Raw genomic sequence first — 25,495 nt, 5'->3', positions numbered from 1 at the left:
TGCTTTCCCAAGGAAACTCAAATGCTCTCGAGAAGAGGAGAGCCCTGGCCTAGTCCAATGGCTGGGTAAGCAGCAACCCTACAGGATTCTGCACATCTCTCCAGTTCTCCTATACCTACCAGTCTCAACTCAAATTCCTGGCTTTCTCACCCCTTCCCATACAGTAAACACCGTCCTTTCAACCTCACCTTCCAAGCTAAACGTTACCTACAGCTCTTTCATACGCACACAGCTCTGTAACCTCTTCCAAGGTACAAAACGTTCACAATTCCTCTCAAACCATTCCAGAAATAACCTTTCCCCTGCAAGAACCTTCAGGGAAAGCTTAGCTTCCTTTTGCACAGGTAGACACCACCTTGAGAGCCGATGGGTTATTTTCTTTGTCTTTCCCAGCACAGGAACGGACTGTCCACACTGCACATCCCCACCTGAACCTTCCGAGGTGCCTTTTCGAGCAAAGCCGAACATCCCCCGCCGCGGCCAAACCCACGGCAGATCCCAACCGGGAGGATCCACGTCTACCTGGACACATCGCCACCTTCCCCTCCTGGCCTCGTCCCGCCCAGGCTGGGCTCCCCTTCCCCAGCAGCAGCAGCAGCAGCGTTATCCCCGCTCCGTGCGCGCCGGGAGCCGCCCTTGCTCCACATTCACAGCCTAAAAATGCACCGGCGCTGCCTCCCGCCCCCTCCCAGGCCTGCCCGGCCCAGCTCCCCGCTCTCTCCCCGCTCCGTGCGGGCTCCCCGGACCGAGCCCGGCCGATGGCGCCCAGGCCGCCGCCCTCGCCCCGCGGCCGGCGCGGCTCGCAGGCGAGCCCGGGGCTGCGCAGGCCGCGCCGCCGCCCCCGCGGTACCTTCGCTCTGGGCGCTGGGGCCCGGCTGGGCCATGGCTCGGCGGGCGGCACCGCCGCGGCCTCCTCCGGGCGGGGACCGCTACGCCACGGGCAGAGAGACGGGAGCGGCCGGGCCGGGCCGCCGCCTCCTCCGCCTCATCCTGACAGCGGCCGGCGGCGGCGGGAGGGGAGGGGAGGGAGGACGGGCAGGAGGAGGAGGAGGAGAGGAGGAGGAGGAGCCCCGCGCAGGCGCCCACGGTGAGACACGGGACCGGCTGCGGCCGCCGGCGGGGAGGGACCGGGACTAGGAACGGGACCGGGAACGGCGACTGGGATTGGGAACGGGGACACGGACTGGGAACGGGATTGGGGATAGGGACTGGGAACGGCGACAGGGACATGGACCAGAGACTGGGAGCGGAGAAGGGACTGGGAATGGGGACCGGGACAGGGACAAGGGACTGGGACTGGCGACAGAAATTGGGAGCGGGGACCGGGATTAGGAACGGCGACTGGGAACGGGGACCGGGACAGGGAACGGGGACAGAGATTGGGAACGGGGACCGGGACTGGGAACCGGGACTGAGAACGGGAGCCAGGACTGCGAACGAGGACCGGGACATGGACCAGGGACTGGGAACGGGGACCGGGACATGGGACAGGGACCAGGGACTGCGAACGAGGACCGGGGCATGGACCAGAGACTGGGAACCTGGACTGGGACATGGGACAGGGACTAGGGACTGGGACTGGGAACGGCGACAGAGGTTGGGAACGGGGACCGGGACTGGGAACGGAGACTGGGATTGGGAACGGGGATGGGGATAGGGACAGGGAATGGGAGCAGGGAGTGGGACTGGAAACGGGGACCGAGATTGGGGATAGAGATAGGGAACAGGCACTGGAACCAGGGTCTGCGACAGAGGCCGGGAATCAGAGACAGGGCACAGGGACAAGGAACAGGGGCCAGAATGGGGAACAGGGCAAATATTGGGACCGGGGACAGGGACTGGGGACCGGGGACAAGAACAGGGAACAGCTGGGGACAGGGTGAGGCTGGCGGTGACTTCTCCCGTGTCCCTGCCTGGGCTGACCCCTCATCCCTGGACAAGGCAGAAACCCCCGGGCCTACAGCCCTGAGGCATCATTAATGTTTATTATTGAGGAATTCACTTTGAGCAGCAGCAACAAATTCTGCTCTTTACTCACAGAATCGCTGAGGTTGGAAAATACCTCTGAGTCCAACCTGAGACCACCTTGTCACCCCGGCCATGGCACTGAGTGCCACCCGCAGTCCTTCTCTGCTGTGATGGCTCACCCTGAAGGGGACGGAAGCACCCAAGATTCATAAATCCTCGTGGGAAAAAAAGGACCCTCAAAAATCACAGGGTCTGCAAACAATCAGAAAGTTTTATTAGTAAGTTACACACGTGGCATGGAAATTGGTATGTTAGTCCCTGGGCTGTTTTTAGCTGTCACACTTGCCACACCAGTAATGCAGCTGTGACCTGGGGGGGACAGTGGAAAAGGAGCCTGTCCTGCAAAGGGGTCCCTTCCCCAGCACCCATGGTTGGGTTGGGCTGTGTTGATGGAAGTTTAGTCTTTTGGTGGGTTTTAGTCCTTCCACCTAACTGGGAGAATGTCTGAACTCCAGGTTGTAGCAATAACAGTGATGCAGATCTAGTAGCAGCAATAATAATGATGTAGATCTACATCATTTGAGCACATGTAAAATCACAGAAGGCAGAGTTGGAGTAGAAATTACAACACCAGGTCCTTTCAAGAGTAGGATTTGTTACAACTCACTTTTCTTATGGCTTACATACTCTAAAGTCAGTCACTTTTAAATTGAATCTCACTTGTTGCCACAGTCTTTCAAGCTTTGCTGCCAAAATACATGGTAATATGGCAAGGCATGGGATTCTGCATTTCCCATTAAATTTTTGCTCATTTAAACCAAATGCAAACCTGAAATAGAGAGCCTTTGAAAATTATTCCATTTTGCCCTTTTTGATCAGTTGAGGTAAATCTTCTCAGTCTTTGCTATTGTATAAAGCAGGTTTAAACTAAAGACTTAACTTTTCAGTGTTCCCAAACTGAGATATCTAGGGTTTTCTTCATGGAAATTTGGAGATCCCAGAAGTGTCATCTGCTCACAGAACTGCTGACTTAGTGGCAGGTGATCAAAGGATGAAGTATCCATCACTTGAGGTACATTTACAAATTTCTTAGCTCCTTCTTGGGCTTTTTTATAAGTAGCTGGATGTTACAAGCATTCAGTGCATGAATCTCCCTGAAAATTTAGTTCTGAGTGTAGGAACTGAGCTCTTGAAACTCTGCCCTGGTGTGTGTTCATATGGGTACATCAGAACACCTAGTTTCATCTTGTTCATGTTGAGGCAAAACTCTGACACATTTTGGTCAGTCAAGGATCAAACTCACTGCAGCATCACTCCTGCAAAAAGCAAGTAAGATAATAACAAGCTTGATATCTGCTGTACCTACAAGTGCTTATTAAGGGATGAATGTCATTTCACTTTCATCACTTCCATAGACATGATGATGGGATATTGACTATTGAAATTGCAGCATTTCCAAGTCTCTGAACTCCTGAGCTTCCATTCTGAATGGGTTTTATATGTAGTTTGAAAAGATACAAGAAGTCTCAAGGGGCTTGTACTTTTATTTTGCTTTCTTGTTCTTCAATTTAGCACTGTACTAGCCTTATAGGTGTGGTTCTTACTTAATCTTTCTTTTCTGGACAGTAATTGGACTTGACAGAGGTGAAGGTTTATGTAGTATCTAACAGAATTTCTTCTAACCTGGAACAATTGGGTAACTTCCTCTGTGCCTCCCAAAATGTCCCATTTAATTCTACTCACTTGTAGTTCTTATAGCCTGGATCTCAAAGGATTTCCCAGCATGGCTCAGCTAAATCTTAAAAGAGGTGAAGGAGGTTTAGCAGCAGTTTTCAGTCAGGGGAAAAGGTCTTGCAGCACAGAACCAGCAGAGATCAGAAGTCCTGAATTCCAGTCCCAGTTGTGCCAATGTCAGACAAGTGCAGTGTTAAGGAATAAGTGCAGGTGAGCAGAGACTATTTCTGGAATAAGCTCCTCCAGAAATAATGCTCCTAAAATCCCATGAATTTTTATCAAATTTATTTGGCTTAAAAGCCTAACATGGGCATTCTCAGCATCAGAAGCAGCAGACACATCTTCTGGAGAGGGTGTTCTGTGTCAGTACAGGTGGAGGAGTAGCTGTCACCTTGCACCCTGCCTGAAATTTAATCCTGCAGGCTCACTGAAAGACAGAAGTTTGCAGGTTTTGTTTGAACAATAACATGCAGGGGCAAGCAATGAGTGTGAACACACAGTGGTTGCTGGAGACCAGGAGGAAACTGAGGGGAATGGAGTTTTTTGGTTCTAAAATGCACAGTGAAGTAAGTCACATAACATATATAGGAGAGGAGAAGTATTTTCATTTTCCTTTAAAGCTTTAGCTTTTTTTTTTTTTTTTTTTTTTTTTTTTTTTTTTTTTTTTTTTTTTTTTTTTCCCTTTACTTGGGGCACTTTAACCTCAACTGAGGCATCTATTTTCACAAGGCTTTGAAGAATGTAATTATCACTGTCCTTATCTGTGACACTAGTCCCAGATCCTGAGGCTGGTTGAGTTACCCTGGCTATGTCCCAGCTCCATGTCAGGACAAGACCCAGTTACATACATTTTACTTGCCACAAAGTTCACAGCTTTGGGGGAGTCCCTGCAACTCCAGCAAGTCCCTCCTTGTGGATGATTAAAGGGGCAGGGCTGTGATCAGACTGAGGAAGGGCATTATCCCAAAAGCTTTGTAGTTACAAGAGGTTTGGCTAATAAATGCAGAGCTAATTCCTTTTTGTTTTGAGTGATACAAGATACTACTGTTTCACACAGCAGCTGAGCCCATTCTGCAAAACCCAGAGTCTTTAAAAAGATAAACCAAACTTCTGGACTTGCAAGGCCAAGTGTGCATCTGGTGTGAATGCAGTGGAAACAGGCTGATGTGTGGGAACTGAGAAGTTTCAGAATAGCACAGAACCAGAATGGAGATGCTAAGGGCTCTCTGAAGTGCTGTTCCCCACATCTGCTGCTCTGCTGGCCATGGGGATGTTGGATTCCACTGTGCCCTGAGTGGTGGGGGTTTGCAGTGAATTACATGCCCTGCTCCCAGTGTAGCTCATCTCTTAAACCACCCACTGCTTAATTCAATTAATCCAAGAAAGCTCAGTAACGAGGTGGATTTGGGAAGCAGCTTTGTGTGTTGCTAAGGCTCAACTCCAGTTCACCCACAGGGGAAGAGAATTGCAGAACTGGGGCCCTCTGCCTCAGCAAGCAGGAGATTCCATCTCCCCCACCTCCTCTACCTGGAGGTGTTACACAGAGGAATTGGGTAACAGCCTCCATGGCCAAACCATGCAGTGACATCATCTTTGGAGGAATGCAACAAGAATGTTTCAGATGATAAGAGTAAACATGTTATTAGGAAAAAAACAAAGTGTGTTTTAAATTCCAGGTGAAGCCCTGGGAAGCAGAAGCCACAGACATCTTTGAGGAGGGACTCAGTGGTGCAGGGCAGCAAGCCTTGACTTCATTCCAAAGGCAAGTAACAGCCTTGTCCTGCTCACAAAAGAGAAGAGAATTTATTGCTTGCACTTTCCAGGTTCACCAGATTTTGTCTACTGTTTTTCTCACCTTTTTTTTTTTTTTTTTTTTAATTGTCTAAAGTGTTCAGTTTCTTAATTTTTCATGTTTATTTTTTTTTTCTGTTGAGATTGATGGGTCATTAACATTAAGTATTGGTTCTGCAGCTAGGAGTGTTTCTGGGCTTTGGTCTTTTCTTTTAAAAGCAAAGCTTTTGGAGAAAATTTATATTAATCTAAGTATTACCATAAAGAGGCTGGTTAAAAATCCCAAATCAGTCATGCTCTTTGGTTCAAAAGTTCTTCTGGAATGCAAGGAATTCAGTCTGGAGCAATTACATTATTTGCAATGGTAACTTCTTAGCGAACCCTGGAATAGTTTATGTGGTTAAAAACCTTTTCAAGAGCAATTGAAAAATTATGTTATCCCATCTATTGTTTAAAGGATTCCATGTGATGCAGTTCTTTGAATATATGGGAAGAAAATTGAGCCAAAAATGAAAATCTGGCAGGCAAAAAATCGAAGTACTTACATTGGCCCTAAATCCAGATATATACACATTAATGATCTCATTTGAAAGATGTCTATACTAAGATCTGAAAACTCATGGTGCTCCCAAGGGACAAACTCATTGAATGTTGTGATATACCATGAAACTAAACAATTTTTCTTTCTGCAAAATAACCAAGAAACCAGAAATTCAGTCTGTGTGAGTAGCAAAGGGCACATTAAAAACACAGTCTTTTGGGTAACCTTGCCCAGCAGTACATCAGAATTACCATTGCAGGGAGGCACAATTCTGCTTTGTGCTTGCACACTCCTTCCTGGGAAGATCTAAAAATAAGCCCTGGCCCATTCAGACTCTCTAAACCTGCATTGCAAAGTTACCTGCACACACTGCACCTACTGCAGTACCAGCATCTCTACTGGCATCACTGCTGGAGGCAGACTTGGACAAAGGCAGCTCCTGGCAGCTCTGCTATTGCAGCAGTGTCACAGCAGAGGAGAGAGGCCTGTGTCAGTCCCCACACCTTTGTCAGACCTTGCTGAGCAAACCCAACATGGTCCTGCTCTCCCAGTGAGAGCTGTTTTTCACTCTGTTCATGAGGTTATGCTTTTCTTCTAGAAACCTAAAATAACAACAGGATTTCTGCTTCTTGAGGCTGTTTTACACATAAGAATTGCCTGCAGTAGCATTTCTCTGAGCAGCAGCCTGTGTGAGCAGTAGCATCTCCTGCCCTCAATTCTGAACCTGGAGAGGGCTGCTTGGTTACCCTTGATGAGTTGAGTCATGTCAGATCTGCAGAAGGGTCCATCCATCCTGTCTCCTTCCTCTGAGGCACAAGCAGCTCAGTTATCCCATAAATACTAATGGCTTGCAATGCCCACTTGCCAAGAGGAGGAGGGAGTGTTGCAAGTACTGTAAAATTCATTGTCCCATGTGTGTAGTATTAAATGGTGTAGCCAAAAGATTTCCATGTTAAGGCTTCAACAGCAGTGCTCATTTTGGAGTGTTTTATTCATCCAAGTGCTGTTAACCCTCAGTTTGTCCCTTTCAGAACTGTTTTTGGAGACATTTGGAAGGAGGATACCCAAGAAATTGCAGCAGTCCTTGTGCAAGGCAGCTGAAGAGTTGCCATAGGCTTACAGGGAATCACCAAATCTGTGCAAGTCCTTCAGATGAACAAACTCACCCTCTGAACTGTTCAATCCAGGTAGGATTGCTGAAAGTGTCATTCAAGGCCTTCCTCCAGGTAGGATTCTTCAGTGATTCCTGAGCCTTTTCAGGGGATGTGCTGATGTCTGTATAGCCAGAGGTGGTACAATTCAAATCCTTATCAATACAGGTTTAAATCTCTTATCTTAGGAGTCAGTGGGTACATCCAGCCAGTCCAGATGTTTCTCATCAATGCCACCCCATCCTTATGAATCCTTTTATTCCCTTTTCCCCTGATTTCTCCTAAATGCTACAGTGATCTCTCTATTTACTTCTTTATTTTGCCAGAGTGCCTTTTCCAGACCTATGTTCCTTAGATGCAGACACACAAAATATTTTGTACTTCTATGGCATCTTCCATTGAAGAAAGAGTCTTTTAGAAGAGCTGGAAGAGAAGGAATTATCTTCAATTTACATGGCTGAGCAAACTCAGAGAGACAGCCTGATTTGCCTAGGGATGCACAGAAGTCAGCAGAAGAGAAGGAAAAAATCTGAACATTTATCACTTATCTCTCTATAGCTTTTTTTTTTTTTTTTTCCTAGAGAATATTTCCTTTGCTTAATCATGACATTTTTAAAAATAGCGAAAGTCATCTGACCTTCTCATGAAAAATAATCGAAGACAAACATCTGGTGGCAAAGAGATCAAACAACTCATTTTCTATAGAATCTGTCTGATTCTCTCAAGGTTTGCTGCTGAGATAGCTTCCCTGCCTCACTCAGGCAGCATTAAGAAGCTCCTGTCTCCTCTGAGACCACAGGAGGTTTCACATTATGTTGTTAACCTCCCTCAGATCATCCCCTCCGTGCACAATCCCAGTCACATTTACATGCAGACATAATGTCACTCAGCCTACTTTATTCCACTTACATCTCCCTTGTTGCTATGGGGAACACTGATAAGGAACCAATTAGCAAACAAAATATTTGAGGCCGAGTGTGAAAGCCACTGCTTGGTGGATTTGTGTGTCACAGGCAGAAACATTTCATTTGGCATTTGTCCTTACCTAGCTGAGCTCCTTCCACTGCAGCCTCAGCTACACTCTGTGTAGCCAAAACTCCTCTTGGGATTTAGAAGCTTAGATGTGCAACTCTGTGTGACCCCAGGGAATTTTTACAGCTCTGGAGAGAAGTGGGAGAGCTTGGAAAGTGCTTTTGCAGCATGGAAGTGCCAAGAGCACCATCCAGTGCCTGAGCTGAGTAAACACATGAGAACTCAGTGGCTTTGGGACAGAGGCAGCTCTGCACATCCCAGGATCCAGCTGCACCTGGAGGGAGGCACGGGGAGATCACTGGAAGAGGCTACAGTGAGTTATAGAAGGAACTTCCAAGGGAAGGCTGCAGAGGAGGACAGGAGAGCTGAGAAGGTCACATCTTTTAAAGAAGAGCTGTACTCTGAGCTGGAGCTACTGACTGAGGCAGCAAGAGATACAAGGGAGGAGGAAGTGCAGGTGGCAATAGATGGGGCCAGTTAAGAAAGGTAGGTGAATTAAATCCATGATGGAGAGGAGCTACTGCAGAGAGAGAAAACTGGGCCAGATACTTATCCTGTTATCCTTCCCCTTTGCAGAGTTGAATCAGCAGGAAGAGACTAGGAGGGTGTATTTGTAGCTGAGAAAATAAGGGAGAAGTAACTTCAGCTGCCACTGCACAGTGTCACCAGCCTGGTATTGTTTGACAAATGTAAGTTGTCCTGCATTTCAAGAATTAAAATAATTAGGAAAAAGGTTTTGCACAGATGTGTGCAAGAAGTAGTAATTTTTAGTACATATGGCCACAGGCTCTTAATGGGCTAGAGAGAAGGAACTAATAAGAGAACAAGGAGTCCATGGGACTAAAAATGGGCACAGACAAAAATTAATGTTATCTGTAAAGAAGTGATACCCAAATAGATGTCCAAGAAAATGGATGCAACTTTTCTGTGGATTAGTAGCTGTGCAATAATCTGTGGAAACTCTAGGTAGGCAGGGAAACAAGAATTTGGTGTGATATGAACCAGATATTTATTAACTAGATATGAAGAGTGCTCCAGTTTAGCACGATATTTGTGGTAACACATCACTAATATAACCTCCCTAAAACAAGATTTTGGGCATAATTTGGAAATGCTGTAATCCAAGACAGCTCCTCTGTTGTGTTCAGTGTTTTCAGGAGCAGCTTAGCATGTGTTTGCTCTTACTCTTTTTATATTGAACTTGCAGGGCAAAACTCACTTCTTTGATTAATATTAAGCAGTGCATTGTTTGTGCCCTGTGGCAGAAGTGCCCAGATGGAGTGGGCTGGACCCTGAAAACACAAGAAGTGCTTAATGTTCTGTGGAGGTCTGTTAAAGTTGTCTGAATAAAACATCTGGTATCAAATATTTGGATAAATCAGTTTCTGCAAGTATTTGGACCTGTTCTGGGACTGTGCTTTGTTCCAGCTTTGCATTCCCTCTCTTCCTTCCTTGTTGCTAGAGCCAATAGATGATGGTTTATTGCCTGGTGCAACCCATTAAAGTCCCTTTGTTGGGGCTTGGCAATTAGCTGAGCAGAAAGAGCATAAAAATCACTTTGACATCTGTGGGGTTGAAATGGCAACACCAACTTAAGATCTCCCTGAAAGGTTTTTTATCTATCCACAAGGTGATGGAGAAAGAAGAAAGAAAAATTATCTAGAGGCTTTTTGTCTGGTATATCTGCAGAGTGGGACCCTGTGTGAGAGTTTTTGTCTCTATAAAATGTGCCAGCCCAGCACAGGGCCCTGGTGGGGATCTGTCCATGCAACACCTCCCTGCCAGGGAGGGTGAGTGCTACCCCACTGCTCAGCACTTCCAAGTGACACCAGCCTTATGTGCAAGGAAAACTCCTGCTGAGCTGAGGAATGGGAAGGGAAAACAGGAGCTGTTGTGTGGCACAGGAGTGCTGGCACTCAGCAGGTGGAGGTGCCCATATTTCAGTCACACAGCATTCCCATTCCATCCCAGTGCTGGGCACTGCAGGGAGGGACAGGCTCACATCACCAGCTGTGACTGCAGAGGTCACAAGGGCTGGGTGAAGTGTTTGGGATTAATCCTTTCACTTTAGGGAGTGTTTCAGCTAAGGAAGGCTGAGCACACAGAGCTGCTGTTATCCTGGCTGAGACTTTGGACATTTGGCTTCACTCATGGGCAGGTTTTCCTTTGAGTGGTGTTTTTCCCTGTAAATTTTACCAAATTTACCCGCTCTGACTCCTGGAGCTATGACCAAAGCTATGAAAGAGCAACAATTGGGAATTCCTAAATTGCACTCAGAGTATTGTAAAGCAACTGTTTCATGTATAGTAACCGTGAAAAATATCTCACAATATAACATTTTCTGCTACTGAGAAAATAAGGTATTTTGAGTTGTATTCCTTTAAAATAACTTGCTATGTTTAAAAGCTGGATTTTTTCACTTTCATCTAGTTTTCAGGCTTGATGCATCAAGAAAACTTCAGATGAGTTGTTATTGCCTCACACCAATGGTAAGGGGAAAGAGAAGCAAATTATTCATGTTTAATGTTGTTTTGTGCCAGATGTTTTGCTGGTAGAAATCCATAGCTCCACAGGCATCAATTTCTTCAGGATCTGGAATGTTTGACACAATTTCTTTCTCCTTTCTGGATGGTCTGTAAAGGAAGCTGCTTGATTTTGCAATATTGAATATTCACGCTGAGAAGTTATAAGCAAAAACAAAATAATGAGAGACAGGGTCTCTAATAAGCTTCCTGTCACATGAGGCTCTGGTTCTGGTGAAGCAGATGTGGTTGCTGACTTGTTTCCAAAATGTTTGTTGAGTGGTGATTAGATTCTGTCATACTGATGTTATATCTCTGTGATCTCATTCAATACAAGTAGTTCTGCAAACAGTGAAATGTTTTTTTCCTATGGATTTATATCTTGGATTGTGTATAGGCATGGATTTTCTGATGTTTTGTGGGGATTGAGTTCATTTTAGCCTGTTTCTTCAATGAGAAATGAATAATCTGTCTTAACTTGGCTGTCTATTTTCACAGAACTTGCAGGAATTAAATATCATAAGTTCTAAAAATCAGAGTGGGAATTATGAACCAGCTCCAACATTATTTGGGGCCAATTCATATAAACAAACTTAAAAATGAGTCTCATTTTCTTACAAAAGCAAAAGGTAAGAATCAATCTCTATTACTTTGTGTTTCCACATTACCTTCTTGATTCTCTTCTGGTTTATTTATGATAGAAGATATACTTTATTTATAAAGCTGTATGAAATATGCTGTATGAAATATGAGACTTTTTGCCACATTGAATGCATATTAAGACATCATTAATTTATGCTTGTTACAGGCCACACAAGAGATCACATTCTCTTTTTATTGTCCTGGCTGGAGCATGGGAAAGAGATGACATGCATTTTAACTTACATGTTTGCACAGGCAAGTGCAGAGAAAAACTAGTTCTAAAAGAAAAATTATCTGTTCTATCACTAGTTCTGGTGAAAGAAATGTAGAATTAAAATTATCCTTTGAATTGCTGAGTTCAGTCTTCTGCTTCTGTAGTGAGCCAAGTTTCCAATCTTTTTCATAAACAGTTTGGTGCCATACAAAAATATGCTCTTTCCTCCTTGCTGTCTCTCCTATTCTCCCAGTCTCCCACATTTTTTTGAGTTTGTTCCAGAATTTACTTCTTTTGATGGGAAAACCCCCCCCCTCTTTTTAATGGTCAGTTTAGGCATGTTTTTCTTGTTCTGTGAAATGCCTAAAAAATTCATTACTGCAGGTAGCCATGTCTGTATAGAGAATAAGGGAGTAAAACCCTTGTAAGAGGAAAATCTACACTTGGGTAAATCCTTAAGACTCAGGTGTTGGAAACTAGGCTTTAACAGCACTTAGCATAAAGTGTTTGTGTATCTGATACTACCAGGTTTTTCTGGGACTGGCAAATGAATTATTTAGTAATGGAAACTGCATGTGCATGTGTTTGGCTTCTGTAGGTTCATGTGATAGAAAACTGTAACAGTCTGTAGGGATCATAACTGCCCAACTTTGTGTCGTAGACCCTGTGTCTTAACAGGGCTCAGAAATTCCCATTTAGCTGGGTAGAAGAGAGAGAACAGAGAGGCAAGTCTCAACTTTTATTGCTAATGCTATGTAAAATAACATTTATGGTCTGTAATTTGGTTCTGTGCAGATCTGTGTGACTTAAAATTTATTACACCATTTCATATTTGTGCATCTCTCTCCAGTTCCTGGATATGAAAGAAATTAAAAGGTCAAAGTTACCTTTATGTTAATAGATCCAGATATATCCAATATTTAACTTCCCTGGACAAAGGAATTGCATCAAGGGCTGGCTTGTCCTGTTAGCATGTGACAGTGTCAGCCCTGTGTGCTGCAAAGCTTCATGGAGCCTTAGAGAATAAAAAAGAAAAAAGCCAAGTGTATGCTCAATGGAAAACAGATGGAGTTTTCATTAGATATTACTTTTAATGATCTGCTTTGAAAGTAAAGATACACCATTCTGAGCAGAAGGGCCTCATAATAGCTGTGTTTGGGTCCCAGGCTCATTAACTTAGCTACAGATAAGCAAGACTGCAAGATCTTTGTATCATTAGAGGTTCCAGTCAAGCTTGCCTACCATTATTAGAATTCCAAACACAGCAGAACTATTTTGGAGCCTTAACAATAATTTATCCTGAAGATGTATCTTTAGTTAATGATTCAGAGTTGTAATTATGGGCCTGGCAGTCAGTTACTCAGTTTCTGGAGTATTACCATTTAACCCAGGTCAGGATAAAAATCCTGGAATATTCATTGCAGGGCAGACCTGAGGGTCTGTTCTTTACAGTGCTCTCAGGTGGGACTCTCCCAAATGGTGTCACTGGCTGGCACAGGTGACCCCAGCAGTCTAAAAAACCTGAAAATCCCTCCTAAAAAGAGGAACCCTGCAATCTGTGCCTGTGGGTACTAAATCAACTTTTGACATGTAAAGAACAATGCAGTCCCAGGGTTTTAGGAGTAGATGCTTGCTGCCAAACCACAAGAAATGCTTTTGTCTGGAACTCACAGAGCAGTAACATAGCAGTGGAGGGTGTACCCTTGTCTGTTATTCCCTCTGAGCAATTTCTCAGAGGCTTGTTACCAGGATTTGGATAGATTTCATGGAACTAGGAGAGAAATAGGCTTTAATTTCCTTACAAAAGGAGGGACAGACAATAGAACTCAGCAAAACATGTGGCATTTTTTTGTTTCTGTCTGAGAGTTATGCAAGCAAAACCTAGTGCCCATCTTCAGGCAAAATTCTCACGTGAAAAAATTTGTGTTATCTTTCTTTTGGTCTAAGTTGATAAAACTGCTTTCTTTCCTCTGCATATGTGTAAATACAACCTATGTCTTCAGCTGATCTCCAGCAGGGGAGTACAAATCAGAATCCAAGTTTCTCAGAGTTTAAGGAAGTTTGGAGTTGATGTTCTTGTTCACTGCCACCTCTGCAGAAAAATACCTGCATGAATAAAAAAAAATAAGCCTCTTGTTTTCATAAGAGACAGACTAGAGGGTCAAGTCCAGTGACAATCTATCACAGACTTCTAATTAAACACTGTTATGGAACCAGGTTTTTTCCACTCTGTTACAAACATTCTTCAACTTCCAGACTAGTTATTGGTTGACTAGTTTCTTCACATTTAGTATTATGACAAAGCTGCCTTTTAGTTTAGATTATTACACATAAACAGAATGTATTAGATTTCCCCTGCTTTTTGTGTCTTTCAGGAAAAAAGAAAGCAAAAGTTATGTTCAAGGTCAAATTATTTCTACATACAATTAAAGGCAGGGGGAGAATAAGCAAAAGGAGCAGATGGTAAGTGAGTGTTTATAGTTAGGTTTGTGTACCTTAGTTACAGTGGTCCAACCCTTTTTCTAACAACATATCTGGTCTTCTGATTGCTCCTGTTACCTTATGTCCAAGTAATTGCAGTTGATTTTCTTTCTTTATGATTTACTTGCAGACATCAAGGATATCCCCTTGGTATGTTGGCTAGAGTGAAAAAAACAACACTTCTTATACAACTGTTTATTTCTTTAGCCATTCAGTGGCCTTTCCCTGATTCAGTGTATCTTTCTGAGCATGGGTGGCCTGAATGCCACTTAAACAAGCCAGTTGCATCATACTGGTGATTCCAGCACAGGGTCAGAGGTTCCCAGTGTAGTTTGTAAACAACTTCCACAGGATGAATTTTCAGCAAATTCTAAGCAGGTGTCTTTCCAAGGTGTCTAGTTATGCAAAGCTCAGTCACCCAAGGTGAAACTTGTCCTAAGTAAATGACCTGTATGGATCAATGCAAAAATGCACACCTGAAGTGACAAAAGGCTTGGTTTGTACATGGGAATTAACCCCTGGACTGCTTGGGGTAGCAACACATGGTGTCTGGTACTCCTTGGTGCCATGTGATCTCCAGAGCAAGGTAATCCTGTTGAAAATTGAGTTGTTTAAGATGTGATTTTAAGAGGTCAAAGATACCTTCTAGAAGTTGCTTCCTAAAGCATCTGCATGTCAGCACCCTGCATATTTTAAACTGAGCATGCAAAAGCCCAGCATGGATGGGCACTCTTCAGTGGGGGGGCCTGTGTGACTCCCTTTAGTCACTTGGCAACACAATAATAGAAATAGGAACGTGGGATTTCTTATGTCTATTGTGTCCATTAGAACAATACTGCTGAGAGCAACTGAGACCAAAGGCCTGGCCTTCAAAATATATGACTTGAAAAGAAAGCTGCATTTTTTTGGTAAGGTCCAAATGTATTTCATTCAGCTTTGCTGTTACTCCCAAAGTTTAGTTGTAAACAAGTCACACATCTGGGTAGCACTGCTTGTCTTCATCCTCACCAGGAATTACTGGCTTTACAATGTTCTGTGTGTGCAGAAAAACAGCTTCTAAGAGGTAACCTGAGCAAACTCTTATAACTGAAGAGCTTAAATATCTTCAATGACCAGCCTCTAAAGTAGCCACCATCTTTAACTTTATGGATATAACTCCAAAGTCTTGAAATTCTGCATTTTAGCTCTGCAGAGTTACTCTGATTCTCACTGCTCCCTATCAGATTTCCAAGCTGACTCTTTGTCCAGCCAGGTCAGCTGTCCAGAGCAATGATGTACTAACTGCTTTCATGGGAGGTGAGTGTGAACTTGAGTAGAACTCATGTACAGCTATAAAGGGTTTTGTAGCTATACAGCAATAAATCTTTGGAAACCATTTCTGTAACATCATAAATAAAATGAAGTAAGCTGTCAGGATTATCATTACTCAGTGCCAAGTGACAAAATAATGTTGCACCTGAATAACTTTTGTAGAAGTGGCAGGTTGTTTTCTCAGTGCACAGCTAGCATATCCTGGAGACTTTGGATTCTGCACTGTGTAGGCTGAATTGATTTATAAATTAATATTTAAAATTGTTCCGTGCTCCTGATTCCAGCCTCAGTTCCCAAAACCATGACAGAAAAACCACTGGAAAAAATACCTACTAAATTCCAGTATGGAGAGGGATCCACAGAAAGGGATGGGGAATTTGGAGGCTCCCAATTTGTGCACAGCTGATACAAAGCCAGGGTTTGGAGTTCATGAGAAGGGGACATGACCTGTTCACTCTAAGAGACTGAGGACAGCTGGAGAAGGCCACATTTTGGAGGAGCTGATAGAGTCCACTGGGTGTCTGCCTTTCTCTTCTTGGAACAGCCATTCCTAAAAGCCTTTATAAACTCCCCAGCATGATGGTGAGGTGCTCAGCTTGGAAGAATAAAGTAAGAGCACTCTTGCTGCAAAGCTGCTGTTCTCCTCTGCTCCCAGCCAAACCCACAGCTTGCCAGCTGATTTGTGGCTCATTGCCTCATGCTCCAGCCTCCTTTACACCTGCCTGGCACTTCCTTGGCCTCCCCAGCAGAGCTAGCACAGAGCACAGAACAGCCCCTCATGGAGCACCTGGCTCCAGGCAGAGACACAACTGCCCCCCCAGCCTGAGTAACCCAGGGTGTGGCATCTCCTGGGGCTCTGAGAGCTCAGAAAGGCAGAGAGAGACCCAAGGATGCTCCTTGGCATTACCACACCTCCCTCCCAGCTGGGTGTCCCTGACAGCCTCCTTCATAAATCATTCATGAAAGATACTTCTGAATAAATACCTCCTCTGTTATCTTCTCGGTACCAAGGATTAATTTTGCATGAGTCTATGCTTTTACTGTTCTTCAGCAGTGACACAAATTCATTTCTTGGCCAGATTTTATGAATGATGTTCCATATTTATTTTTGGATGACACAAAGTCAAATCTAGGCATCTCTCTTTGGTTCTACTCTGATGAACAGTGTGTTGCAATCTATAGATACCTGTAATTTAGAACCTTTTTTGAGTTTAAAGTAAGATCATGATTAACATTTTATATGAAGGAAGGTGGTGAACAGGAGAGTTCATTGACTTTTCAACCCTGGAATCACCCAAACAGTTTTACATTCCAAATAAAATATTTGGTAGATTTCACACCAGTCTTTTACCAGGGAATATCACAATGTTGCTGTTGGGAAAAACTGAATTTATTAAGGCAGTATATTTTAAAAATTGGCTCCAGCACCACACAGCTGGCAACAAGGAAAAAGCAATCTAAGGCAGCATGTAAAAAACTGTTCTCCAGTTAGACTGTGTATTTTTAATAACTGCCTCCAACAGACCACCCTATGACAATGATTGCAAGCACAGAAAGCCTGATTGTTCAAAAGTCATGTAAATAAAATGTAGATGTTGAAATGCCAATGTCCAACTATTCACCTCCAATCTATTCTTTTCATCTTTTTCTGCTTATTTTACTTGTTTCTCTCCTGGTGTCCTTCCTCTCACTGATGTTTTTCTTCAGTACCACCCTCTTTGTCTCCCAGAACCAACTGCAGCTTTTAGCTTTAATGGCAGAATAGGAATTGTTCACAGATCTGTTAATCTTTTACCTCACATGCCACTTGCACAAGTACAGGCTACTCACTACTCTGAGAACTATGAAAATAAGAAAAATAGTAGATTAATTAAGCTGGATCACTGAAAAACCCAAGAATCTCTTATTCCTGCTGTCCTGCACTAAAATACATTAAATACTTCCTGGCTTGTAACATACTTTCTCTAAAGGATGTTCTCTAAAAGACAGTGTCAATGTGGTTTCATTTCTTTGGCTACTTGGGTCCAAGTTTTTTGTAAATGTCTCTTGTTGTAGGCTGAAATGTACTACAACTTTATCACTATTTTCCTTCCCAAAAATGAAACAAGTTGCTAAGACTTCCACGCACCCATAATTAACCTCCCCTTTGAGAACAAAGAGGATGCATTTTTAAAATGTTTTTATTGCCTTAGTAATGCATGTTACAAAAAAATGTCTTCTGCAGCAAAACACAAAAAGAACAGGAATGAGTGCAAAGCAAACAAACTAGAAAGTAAATTATCTATGAAACCACTTATTTCAATGCAGCAGGGAACAGTAAAGTTTTGAAACAACTTTTCCTCCCCTGGAGAATGCAGAACTTATTGGAGCTCCTGACATAAGTCAAAATATTGCACTCAACCAAGATTTCAATTCCTTCCTCCCAGAGAGACCTACACATTGTCCTCACAACATGTTTATTTTGTTGGAATAGAAGAAAAACTCAGAAAAACTTTAGTCCCGAGAAAGGCTGCAACCTGCTCTGTGCTGCCAAGGCAATGGCTGTGCAATGTGCTCTCTTCAAGGGAAAGACAAGGACAACCTGGAATGTAAAGAAGTGGATTCTACACCATGACTTCTTCTCAGATCTTTATTCCAATCAGTTTGTACTGACTTCCAAAGACAAGACTTCTCCAGCTAACATGAGCACTTTGCCCAGATAGTTCAGAACTCCAGTGTCTTATGTTCTGTCAGGTTTTCTTCTCCAAGCACCCCTGCACAAAGGAATTCTGAATACATGACCCACACCTTTGTATTTTGGGCCACACTAACATAGTAACACCTTCCTGTGCCTCTGATGCCAAAGTGCAGCTACAAGGTTACTCAAAATCCTGGATGTGCAGCCATCACCTTGGCAGCACAGTTCACTTGATGTCAGCACTTGTTCACAGATTGAAGTGTTTGTAGCCTGGTAAATTCTCCTTGGGAGGTCTGTTCACAGGCTGTATAGCTTACAAAGGGAAAATAATGTGGGATTTTTTTTTTATATTATGAGATAATTGACATTTCTTCCCTCTCTCTGCTCTCATTTATTATGGTGATAATGCTTCTGAAGTACTTGATAAATTCCATCCGAACATCTTCAGGATCTTCCTCTAAGTTGGAATGTATCAGTTTTAGCTTGTTCAGTGGATAAGCTTTGAAAGCAAAGAAGAATAATTAGGTATATTCCTCTTAGAAAAGAAATAGCCACAATCAAGGTCATGAGACAGCTCATGCTGCTGGAATTCAGTGGTATACAACATTTGACACCTCAGATAACACAGAACAGGGCAAGGAGAAATGCAGCAGAGTTTGTCAGAGTTGCAAACAAATACAACTTATTGCCAGGATAAATTCTTCAAAGTTTACTATTATTGAACCATGAAGTCTGGTTTTGGTCTCACATTCAGTTAAGCAGAATTAAACAAATTGAGCACTGAACTGCAATTTCACTTCTGAAGTGATACAATACTCTTTGATTACTTCAAAATTATGGAATGATATTGTTGTATTAAATATGTATTAATATATTAATGCTATAACAAGCATGTGCTTGTTTGAACACTGGAATTGGTTGACCAGAAGGGAGTGTGTGTTTTCACAGCCATAAACAGCCACAAATAATTTTGCAGTATCTAAGGTACCTATGGCTGATTTTAAGATGTAGCTCATTAGCCTTTTATTTCAAAGGGCTCCTGTTCTTTTGAGTGGCTCAATAGAGACTTAAATGCCCTCAGAAGTGCCTTTGTTACAAAAAAAACATACAATGTAAGAACCAAACTACTACTGATGAAGAAATATGGCATCAGTTCTAATTTCTGGTTCAGCTGTATACACACTTGGAGAAGCTACTCAAACCTCACCTCTCCTTCCATTCCCATTCCCATTCCATTTCTGTGAAACAGGAATATTTCTCATCTTCTAGATGATCTTTGAAATCCATTATTTCTGTTTTAGCAAAGCACTTTAGTGTTCTTTAACCAACAGATTGACATGAAAAATGCAAGCCATAAGGTATTAACAATTTTAAAGACACAAAGATCAATGAAAAACTCTGAGCTGCAAATGGAGTTTTCCATCTCCTTACCCAAGGACAGGTCTTCTGTGTCCCCAGCACTGCCTGGCTTGTGATGTGCCACCAGGAGACACTGACTGTCAAGCAGTGGCTGCTGCTGCACAAAGCATGAGTACCACATCCCAATTTCTTTCAGGTGGCTGGGCAGATCAGGGTTGAAGACTATTATTACACCATGAGAGTCCTTCATCAGAGCTGGCCAGCATGTTTCAAACCTTGAAAAACACAGAAAATTGAAAGACTGACAGCTGTAGAGCAGAAACATGCACTCAAACTTCCTCAAGGTTTTCCCCTTGCCAGTTATAGATCATATTCCAAGTATTTTGACTTAAATATTTTGACAGTTGATCCCATTATTTTCTCATTTGATGATTTGCTGACAATGTAGAATTTGGTCTAATGCTCATATAAACTTAATTAAACATTGCCCTAAGAATGGATCATTCTCAATTCCATATTTTAGAAATCAAGGCCTCAATCATATGTATACATTGTTTGAAGCCACTCACATACTTTAATGGAGATGAAGGCAATTACAGAGTGGGCCTCTGTTTTCTGTATCTGTAACTTCATTCCAGGAGTTGTGACTGTACTGTCTTAGTCAGTCCTTATCCAAAACAGAGTTCAGCTGTGATCAGGCAGAGAGTACCTAGTGTTGGATACTTTACAGCAGAAACTATAAAAATATATTTGGGTAAAGAGTAAGGAATACTCCTCACGTCAAACAGATCACTGGGCTGAGCCTTAAATATGAATATCTTGCAAACAGAACAATCAGCAGTTCAGTAACCTGGAGGAAGTAACAACGCCGGCTTACTTTTGATCACCACTGCAATCCCACAGCTCGACTCGACAGCTGGCTCCCTTGTTGTTCCCGTTGAGGTTTGGCCTCTCATACTCCAGGATCCTGTGGAAAAGATGGATAAACGATGGGACACGATCCCGCCCAGCGGCACAGCACAGCGCAGCGCGGGGCTCTCTCACCTGACCCCCTGCGTCGGGCTGTAGCTGCAGATCCCTTCCGTGCTCTCGGACACGAAGTTTGCCAACACCGACTTTCCAGACTAGGGGAAAGACACACGTAGGAATTGAATGTGCCAAAACCACAATGTCGGTGCTCACCCAAGATCCCCGCTCCCTCCGTCCCTGCCTCCCTCCCGCAGTGCCCGCGGGGCTCGCCGGTGCGGGGTCCCGGGGGTGCCGGGTCCCGGTTTGCGGGTCCCGGGGGTGTGGGGTCCCGGGGGTGCGGGGTCCCGGGGGTGCGGGTCCCGGTTTGCGGGTCCCGGGGGTGTGGGGTCCCGGGGGTGCCGGGTCCCGGGGGTGCGGGTCCCGGTTTGCGGGTCCCGGGGGTGTGGGGTCCCGGGGGTGCGGGGTCCCGGAGGTGCGGGGTGCCGAGGGTGCGGGGTCCCGGTTTGCGGGTCCTGGGGGTGTGGCGGTCCCGGGGGTGCGGGGTCCCGGGGGTGCGGGGTCCCGGGGGTGCCGGGTCCCGGTTTGCGGGTCCCGGGCCGCGCTCACCTCACAGGGCCCCACCAGCAGCACCTTGGCCCTCAGCATGGCGGGCACGGCGCCCCCCCGCGGCCGCTGCACAGCAACGCGCGGCGCGCCGGGAGCGCGCGGCCATTGGCTGTGCCGCCGTCACGTGATGGGAGGGGCGGGGCGCGGCGTGAGGCGATGGCTCCGGCGCTGTGGGCGGTGGGCTGTGCTTGCTCCGTCCGCTTCGTGTCCTCGCTCTTTTCTTTACTGCTCTGTCCCCTTCATGTCGCCTCTCGGTCCTCTCAGTGTCTCCGCTCCGCCCGCTGTGTCCCCTTCGTGTCCCCAGGCTGTGTCCCTGGTATGTCCCCGCAGTGTTCTTGCTTGGCAGAGCGAGAGGACACAGGCTTAAGCTGCGCCAAGGGAAATTTAATTTGGATGTTAGGAAAAAGTTTTTTAGTGAAAGAGTGATCAAACATTTGGAATTGTCTGCCCGGGGAGATGGTGGAATCACCATTCCTGGCTGTGTTTAAAATAAGATTGGGTGTGTCACTCGGTGCCATGGTTTAGTTGAGGTTAGGGCATGGGTTGGATGGTTTTGGAGGTCTCTTCCAGCCCAGTCATTCTGTGTGTGAACTGTGTGTGCTTTGTCCCACTGTCCCCTCACTGTCCCCGCGCTCTGTCCCTGCTGTGCCCGCCCTGCTCGTCGGTCTGCGGGAGCAGTGCTGGTGTCACAGCCACCAGCGAAGGGATCCTTCACCGTGCCCGGGCTGCTGTGGCCCGGGGCAGCTTTGGGAACGGGGGATCCTCCTGGCACTTCCAGCTGCTGCTTTCAGCAGGGAACAGGATTTCCAACCACTGAGCCGCCCTGAGCACTGACCAGAGTGGAAAGCCCCTCTCAGACCATTTTTCCACCCATAGATACCAATCTTTGAACCATGAGAAGGTAAAGCCCATGACTCTTGTGCAACCTTTCATGGTCCAACAGGCAATGAAGGATGGAATAGAGATCACCAAACCCACTGCTGCAGCCCATTGCTGGCCACATCCATGCAGTGCTGCTCCTGCACTGGCCCCAGTGCCCTGAAGGGATGAAACAGGCAGAGAGGTCAGTGCCCTCTTCAATGTGGTTTTCACACCCTTCAGCACTGCTCTGGTCCCTCACTAGCTCGAGCAGTGAGCACTCTCCTTCCTTGTTTCATTGCCGTTTTAACTGCAGATTCTCCTTGGAAGGATGATGAAGCCAAGCTCTTGAAGATTCTTATTAAGGCTTGTTAGGGGAGGCAAGAAGCTTTTTGAAATGGCAGCTTCTAAGAAGATCAAACATCTGGCAGACAGATGTGCTACTTCAGAGCTGTTTAATGCCCAGGTACAATAGCACTTCTAGACAAGCTTTCAAATATGGCCTCTAGGCGCTACCACAATGTAAATGTTTATTACCAGCACTGCTAATAAATGGGAACCAGAAATGCTCTGCTCTCACTGAGGGGGTACAGTCTTCCCTATCACAGTGGAGACTCATTTGTTCTTTCACTCCTTGTGTAGGGGTAGTTTACAGTGGTTCAATGTGGCAGTGGCATCTCGATGTTCACACAGTATTTGAAACTTCAGAAACCCCCTTTTTTTTTTTTTTTTTTCAGGTTCGTTGGACTAAGACAATGAAAAAGGAGTAGCTGCAACTACTTGTGAATTTCCAGTCAGCTGTAGCTGTTTGCTTTCTATGTGTGAAGATTCGTGTCAATTCCCAGTGTGCTGGGACAACTCACAGTTAATTCTTTCCTCAGCTTTGTTGTTTTCCACATTTCAGACCCACGACTTCCAAAGGAAAGACAGAAAGGGTGGCCCAGAGAGAAGAACCAGGACAGCCTCAGCTGGCAAATGATATTAGCTGACACTAGCACATGAAGAGAAATGTGTTATAAAGGGTTCTATTGTGGACACCAGCCCAGAAGAAAGGGAAATAAAGCATAAGGGGTAACTGAAACTGGGTAAAACTGGCTGTTTGTGCAGCTGCCGAGAAAGCAATTAGGATTAATTTTGAGATGGAGTGTCAGATAGGGTTTTTTGTTTATATTAGCCACTGAAGAGTAAGGAGAGCACAGCTCACTAAGGGTGCAATTTTTGGATTTATCCATGTGATTTAGGGTTTGAAGTCACTTTAGAAAGTGGGAATTAAGCTTTCAAGCCACTTAGAGTGAGTGTTTGCAAAGGCATCTAAGTCAAGTACATTTGATGTTATCAGCCTCTGCCTTAGGCATATGGCTAAAGCTATGTTAGTTCCTGGTGTTTTATTTGCAGAGAGCACACGTGTGTGAATCATTTTTCTTCACTGATTTAAAACTCTTGGTCAGACTGCAGCAGACAGAAAACCCCAACAGTAAGTGAACTACTTCCAGACAATGCTGGTAATGGTCTTTATGTCTTGCATTTATTAGATGGTAGGTTTTCTACCATAATGTTTTGGTAGCAAGCAAAAATTATCATCTTCAGGTGATTTTCCTTGTAAAAATCCTCCTCCTTCCTTCAAGAGCCAAAAGCCACTGCAAGGTATCAATAATATTTCAATAAAGCTGTTCTTCACTCCAGAAATGCCAGTGAGAACTCAAGTGAGAGATGCAGTGATTGCTGTGTGAAGGCAAGTGATGCTTTTTGCCTGAATTGCAGATCAGAGAATATTTGCCTCCAAGGTAGAGACCCACTGGTTTTACTGGAAGCAGCAATAAAATGTAATGGCAGCCAGCTTTCAGATAATACTTGAGAACTTGCAAGCCATTCAGTATTTCAGTATTTTAAGTTTGCATTGTATTTCGTTTAATGTGGCACATAAAAATTTTCCTATGAAAACAACTCAAAAAAAATTTTTCATAAGCTTTTGGAGCTCAGTATTGGTGCTTTGTTTAATGTACTGTAGCAATGTTTCCAAACTTTGGGAAACACGCCCTGGAGCACTCCAGTTGTGTGTGAGAATGCTGCCTGGGTTAGAAGTACAACCACATGGCACAGCTCACCATGAAGGGAAGGCTCTGCCTGGTTGCTGTGTGTTGCATGACATTTATTGTGTGTGTGCACAAACAGCTCTTCAGTGGGTGCAAACAGGGACCTGCATTGCATTGTCCATTTATTTATACTGGCTCACCTGGGGGCAAGGCATGGAATACAGCATCTGAGAGGAAGGAACACCTAGTTTTGAGCATTGCAGTCCATTATTAAAAATTGAGAAAATCAGTATTGTAATCTCAAAGCTTGTTGGTTAAGGAGCTCAGGGATGTGTCTCTGGGGCTCAAAGCATAGTTGATTAAGTAAATGATGGTTTGGATGAAGTGTGGCTGCTCTCTGGAAAAATCTTTGGGTGGAGCTATGGCAAGAGAGCAAAGGGAAACAGGACATTAAGGTGCATTGACAGGGGTGCAGTGCAGTCCTGCTCTTTGTCATGAGTCTGTGGGGTAACACTCATTTCACTCTCTCTCAGGAAACCTATTCTGGAATCAACAGGAACAGCTCATGCAAAACCTTATTGCTTTGTTCATGCCAACAGATTGTCAAGGACTTCAACTCTTATTGATCTCTGGCCTCAAAGTCCTTCCCAGGGGAGATGAGGGTCTTTATTTCCATTTTATAGACGGAGAAACAAAGCAGGGATGTAAAAACAATCCCAGGGAACATCAGTCTGCCTCTATGGCTGCCCCAAGAATAGACACCAAAGTGTTCTGATTTTTGAGTAGCAGTATATGAATCCAGAAGTAGGAGTTCATTTCTCTGGTTTAATTCTTCAGGTCCAGCTGCAGATGATGCCTCTGATGGATGTTTTCCTTATTCTAAAGTCTGTGGAGCAACAGTAACACCTAGTGGCTGAATGTGCCAGTCTGTTCCTACTTTCTTTTCTTCCTTTCAAAAAGTAGAGTCGGAGGGCACACGGTGTGATTGACAGCTTTGATTTGCAAGGCCAACACTTAGGATCTCCAGGGATTTGCCATTTTCCTTTCAACCTCCCACCACACTCTGTTTTCTATTAAAAGTGGTAGATGAAATATGAAACTCTTCCTCCCACCTCCCAACCCCCTTCACTTTTCTGGCTTATGGAGAAGGTTGTTCTAGTCCATCTTGATCTGTAGGTGGGTGGGCTGTGAGTGACCAAGCCTACTGCTTCCAGCTTGGAGCACTCAGATTTCTGTAAGGAATCCAAGCTTTTTCATTTTCTTTTTTTTTTTTTTTTTTTTTTTTTTTTTTTTTTTTTTTTGTCTGAAAAGGATCAAGCAGATCATCTGGTGGAGGTTGGTGACCTCAGTCCATTTGATAATGTGGTGTTAACTTGCCAGTGTTGAGGCAGACCAAACCAATCAGTTCCAAGAAGTACCATTTCCTAAAATGTGGTGTGTGGGATTGTTTGCCACAGTCTGCTGGGACTGCTAATTCATCAGAGAGGGACCCCTAGAAAAACAGCATTAGGGAGGAAAGAACCCACAGATGTTTATTGTGTTAGCAGGAGGGCCTTCCAGAGGGTCTTCACTGCCCCTCACAGGGAAAGGTTTCCATTTTTGCATG

General features: G+C 44.4%; 2 protein-coding genes and 1 long non-coding RNA gene across 6 annotated transcripts in view; 1 reads left to right on the top strand and 2 right to left on the bottom strand.

Annotated features, from left to right (window-relative positions):
• Positions 1 to 1,129, bottom strand: part of RABEP1 (rabaptin, RAB GTPase binding effector protein 1) — a 42,890-nt gene extending 41,761 nt beyond the window's left edge. The window contains exon 1 of the mRNA XM_079324740.1: positions 851 to 1,129. Within this exon, the coding sequence (XP_079180866.1) occupies positions 851 to 884 (34 nt within the window). The 5' untranslated portion in view covers positions 885 to 1,129. The remainder of the gene's footprint in view (positions 1 to 850) is intronic.
• On the top strand, positions 1,062 to 11,636 carry LOC306811238. 2 transcript variants are annotated; one of them, XR_013776636.1, is made up of 4 exons: positions 1,062 to 1,087; positions 7,066 to 7,221; positions 10,655 to 11,368; positions 11,548 to 11,636. It is a non-coding gene; the product is annotated as an uncharacterized lncRNA (long non-coding RNA). The 2 variants fall into 2 exon arrangements; XR_013776637.1 differs by lacking the exon at positions 11,548 to 11,636 and having other exon boundaries at positions 10,655 to 10,706; positions 11,238 to 11,470.
• On the bottom strand, positions 5,439 to 21,093 carry IFT22 (intraflagellar transport 22). 3 transcript variants are annotated; one of them, XM_079324743.1, is made up of 5 exons: positions 20,999 to 21,093; positions 20,468 to 20,547; positions 20,301 to 20,390; positions 19,496 to 19,698; positions 5,439 to 5,482 (listed from the first exon to the last, which is right to left on the bottom strand). In XM_079324743.1, the coding sequence occupies exons 1-5, from the start codon at positions 21,035 to 21,037 to the stop codon at positions 5,454 to 5,456; spliced, it is 441 nt and encodes a 146-aa protein (XP_079180869.1). In that variant the 5' UTR covers positions 21,038 to 21,093; the 3' UTR covers positions 5,439 to 5,453. The 3 variants fall into 3 exon arrangements, with proteins under 3 accessions (XP_079180869.1, XP_079180868.1, XP_079180867.1); XM_079324742.1 differs by lacking the exon at positions 5,439 to 5,482 and adding an exon at positions 12,385 to 12,448; XM_079324741.1 differs by lacking the exon at positions 5,439 to 5,482 and adding an exon at positions 17,550 to 18,563.
• Between the last annotated feature and the right edge of the window lie 4,402 nt (positions 21,094 to 25,495).

The sequence above is a fragment of the Erithacus rubecula genome, assembly GCF_903797595.1.
Source record: "Erithacus rubecula genome assembly, chromosome: 22".
In the NCBI taxonomy this organism is placed as follows: domain Eukaryota; kingdom Metazoa; phylum Chordata; class Aves; order Passeriformes; family Muscicapidae; genus Erithacus; species Erithacus rubecula.
This window is presented reverse-complemented; position numbering and strand designations above follow the sequence as displayed.

Excerpts from the sequence above, each read along its gene's own strand:
- IFT22 (XM_079324741.1), bottom strand. The coding sequence starts at position 21,037 with ATGCTGAGGGCCAAGGTGCTGCTGGTGGGGCCCTGTGAG. Across the intron at positions 20,391-20,467 it reads AGCCCGACGCAGGGGGTCAG|GATCCTGGAGTATGAGAGGC; the intron begins GTGAGAGAGCCC and ends TCTTTTCCACAG. Across the intron at positions 19,699-20,300 it reads GATTGCAGTGGTGATCAAAA|GTTTGAAACATGCTGGCCAG; the intron begins GTAAGCCGGCGT and ends GTGTTTTTCAAG.